General features: G+C 48.0%; 1 protein-coding gene across 1 annotated transcript in view; it reads right to left on the bottom strand.

The window, feature by feature from the left end:
* The window catches only part of LOC102495565 (uncharacterized), a 2,893-nt gene extending 2,529 nt beyond the window's left edge, over positions 1 to 364 (bottom strand). The window contains exon 1 of the mRNA XM_027771539.1: positions 336 to 364. Coding sequence (XP_027627340.1) covers positions 336 to 364 — 29 coding nt within the window. The remainder of the gene's footprint in view (positions 1 to 335) is intronic.
* Positions 365 to 3,069: the final 2,705 nt, after the last annotated feature.

Genomic DNA, 3,069 nt, shown 5'->3' with positions numbered 1-3,069 from the left:
TTCTTTCTTTTTTTTTTTTTTTTTTGAGAGGTTTTTGCTATAGGGTGCGTGCACTCGCCAGAAAGAGAGAGACAGAGAGATAGAAAGCGAGAAATGAACCCCCCAGGGGGGATGGCCACACCGCAATTCCTTCTCCTCCATTCTCCTCTCGGGATCTTGGGCACACACGCACATGCGCCCGGCGTGAGTTTAAGCCACCGGGTCCGGGACTCGAACCGCGGTCAACTACATGGGAGTTCAGTGACATAGCCATTATGCCAACTGCTGGTCCCCGGGACTCTTTTTTCTGAAAGTGAAATTTAAAAGACTCTATATAGCTTATTTTAGAATTTTACCTCTTGGTCTTGAGCAAGAATTCACCCATTTAGAAGGCTGGAGAGTGGCAAATAGTCTCCGGAGCAGTTGAAAATGTTGACCAGGAAGCAGAGAATGTCCAGCCAGTAGTAAAAGACCTGCAGAGAGACACGGACCACCTGCAGTGAAACACGTGTTGTCAGGTAGAGGCTGGTGCTCTGCATGAAGCCCAGCAGCTCCCCCGTGGTCCCAAAGTACGACTGCGTGCTTCCGCCATGCTCTGTGAGGCCAGCCCTGCTCTAACCACTCCAGATAACACATTCAGCCCTCGGCCCAGTGACAGACGTGGAATTCACACACACACACACACACACACACCGTCTTATAGCCAAGGGGCGGCTGAGTTCAGAGAGCTGAAACAACTGAGTCAAGTCCTAGCATTTTCTCAGATACAGGTGGTCATGCTGGGCTCCGGAGCGCTCCCTGTTAGACCCTTAGGGCTCTTTTGCTTTTGGAAAGCACTGGTTCCCATCAAAAGAGAAACGCAAAGTAGAGAAATCCCGTATCAACGATAATCGTGGGCAGCTGTGGCCATGCCTATGTCTTATAAAAATCGAAGGTGAATCTTGAATGACAGCAGCCTATGGGAAAAGGCAAACACACTTGCCTTCTTGGCTCCTTGATCTCAGCTTGAGTAAAGAGTTTCGAAAAGCCTCTGTTTCATTTCTCCCTCCTGCCCACCAACCACACATGCCAGTGAGGATGGCGAGAAATCAGAGCCCTGGTGCACTGCTGGTGGCACGTAAAATGGTACTGCCACTATGAAACGTAATGCAGCGAGACCTCAAAAAGCTAAATAGACGTCTAGATGGGCAGCCGGTGGCATGGCGATTAAGGCAGCTGAACCCCACATGGCCTACTGTGCAGTTCAAGTCCCAGACTCAGTGGCTTGAAAAACATGCCAGGTGCATGTGCATGCATGCCCGAAATCTAAAAGGAGGAAGAAATGGAGCAGAAGGGATGGTGGCATGACCATCTCCTATAGGGAAGGCTTTCTCATTCTCTCTCTCTCTCTCTCTCTGGTTCTCTCTGTGGTGAGTGCACGTGCCCTCTGAAAATTTTATTTAAAAAATTAAACATGATTACCATATGATACAGCAGTTCTACTTCTTGGTATATACCTTGGGGAATTGAAAGCTGGGTCTTGAAGAGCTATTTGTACATCTTTGTTCATAGCATTAGTCACATACCCAACAGTTGGAAACAGGGGCCGGCAGGTGGCATGGTGGTTAGAAGCGCTGGATTCCCACATGGCTGACAGTGGTTCAAGTCCTGGACTTGCTGGCTTGCTTTCTCACTTTTCCTTTCTCTCTGTCTCTGTTTCTCTTTAGTCAAATTGAAAATAACAACAACTGGGAACAAGCAGGTGGCATGGTGGTTAAGGTGCTGGACACTCCCACATGACCGACCACGGTTTGAGTCCTGGACCTGGTGGCTTGCTTTTTCACTCCCCCCCCCTCTCTGTGGGTCTCTCTCTGGTCAAGTTAAAAAAAATGAATAAATAAAGTTTTTTTTTTTTAAAGAAAATAACAAAATTAAATCAATAAATAATTTTTTTTAAAGTTGGAAACAAACCAAATGTCTATCAAGAAAAACCTAGATACACACAATGTGGTTTATACATACACTGTAATGGAATATTATTCAGCCTTCAAAAGAAAAGAAATTCTGACACATGCAACTTGGCTGGACCTGGAAGACGTTATGCTAAGGGAAATAACCGATCACAAAAGGATGCGTGCTGTGTGATTCCGATAAGTGCATGACCTAGAGGGGCCAGGGCGTAGAAGGCTGGTTGCTAAGGGCTGGGGGAGGAGGTATGAGGAGTGACTTTTTTATCGGAACAGTTGCAATCGAGGAAGATGAAAGAGTTCCTCAGAGGAAGCCAGCAGGTGGCATAGTGGTTAAAGCGCTAGATCCCACGTGGCCAGCTGTGTGGTTTGGGCCCCAGACCCAGTGGTTTGAGAAACATGCTGGGTGTGTGTGTGTGTGTGTGTGTGTGTGCATGCCCGAAATCCTGAGAGGAGAATGGAGAAGGCATTGCAATGTGGCTGTCCCCCCCAGGGGGTGACTTCTCACTTCCCCTCATTCTGTCTTTTCCAGGTGAGCATATACACCCTATGAAAAGAAAAGAAAAAAAAAAAAACCTTTAAAAAAAAGTTCCGTAGAGCAATGGTGGTGATGCCCAACCATTCGGGTACTTAATGCCGCTAAGGAGCACACTGGAAAACGGTTAAGATGGTAAATTTTAGGTTACGCCTATTTTATCACCAATCAAAAATATCACAAAATGAGGCAGATACCTTACAAAAAGCAAAGATATGTTTGATTTACAAAAGAGAATGCCCCCTATGATCTGGAGACAGCGTCACTTACATCTCGACGTGATAATGTAACTGTTCCCTCTCCAGGCACCTGTGCGCGCCTCCATCCACAGAAAGGGAGGTGACGATGAAGGGAAGCTTGCCCAGTGCTGCGCGCTAGCATATTCATGTTCGAGGTGTTACTCGGGTGGCTGCCCTCAAAGATGCCAGTGTACGGGACCAGCAGTTAGCGTAATGGCTATGTCGCTGGACTCCCACGTAGTCGACCACGGTTCGTGTACCGGACCCGGTGGCTTAGGACTCACGCCGGGCGCGTGTGCGTGCGTGCCCAAGATCCCGAGAGGAGAATGGAGGAGAAGGGATTGCGGCGTGACCATCCCCCCTGGGGGTG

The sequence above is a fragment of the Tupaia chinensis genome, unplaced genomic scaffold (assembly GCF_000334495.1).
Source record: "Tupaia chinensis unplaced genomic scaffold, TupChi_1.0 Scaffold000222_1, whole genome shotgun sequence".
In the NCBI taxonomy this organism is placed as follows: Eukaryota; Metazoa; Chordata; class Mammalia; order Scandentia; family Tupaiidae; genus Tupaia; species Tupaia belangeri.
This window is presented reverse-complemented; position numbering and strand designations above follow the sequence as displayed.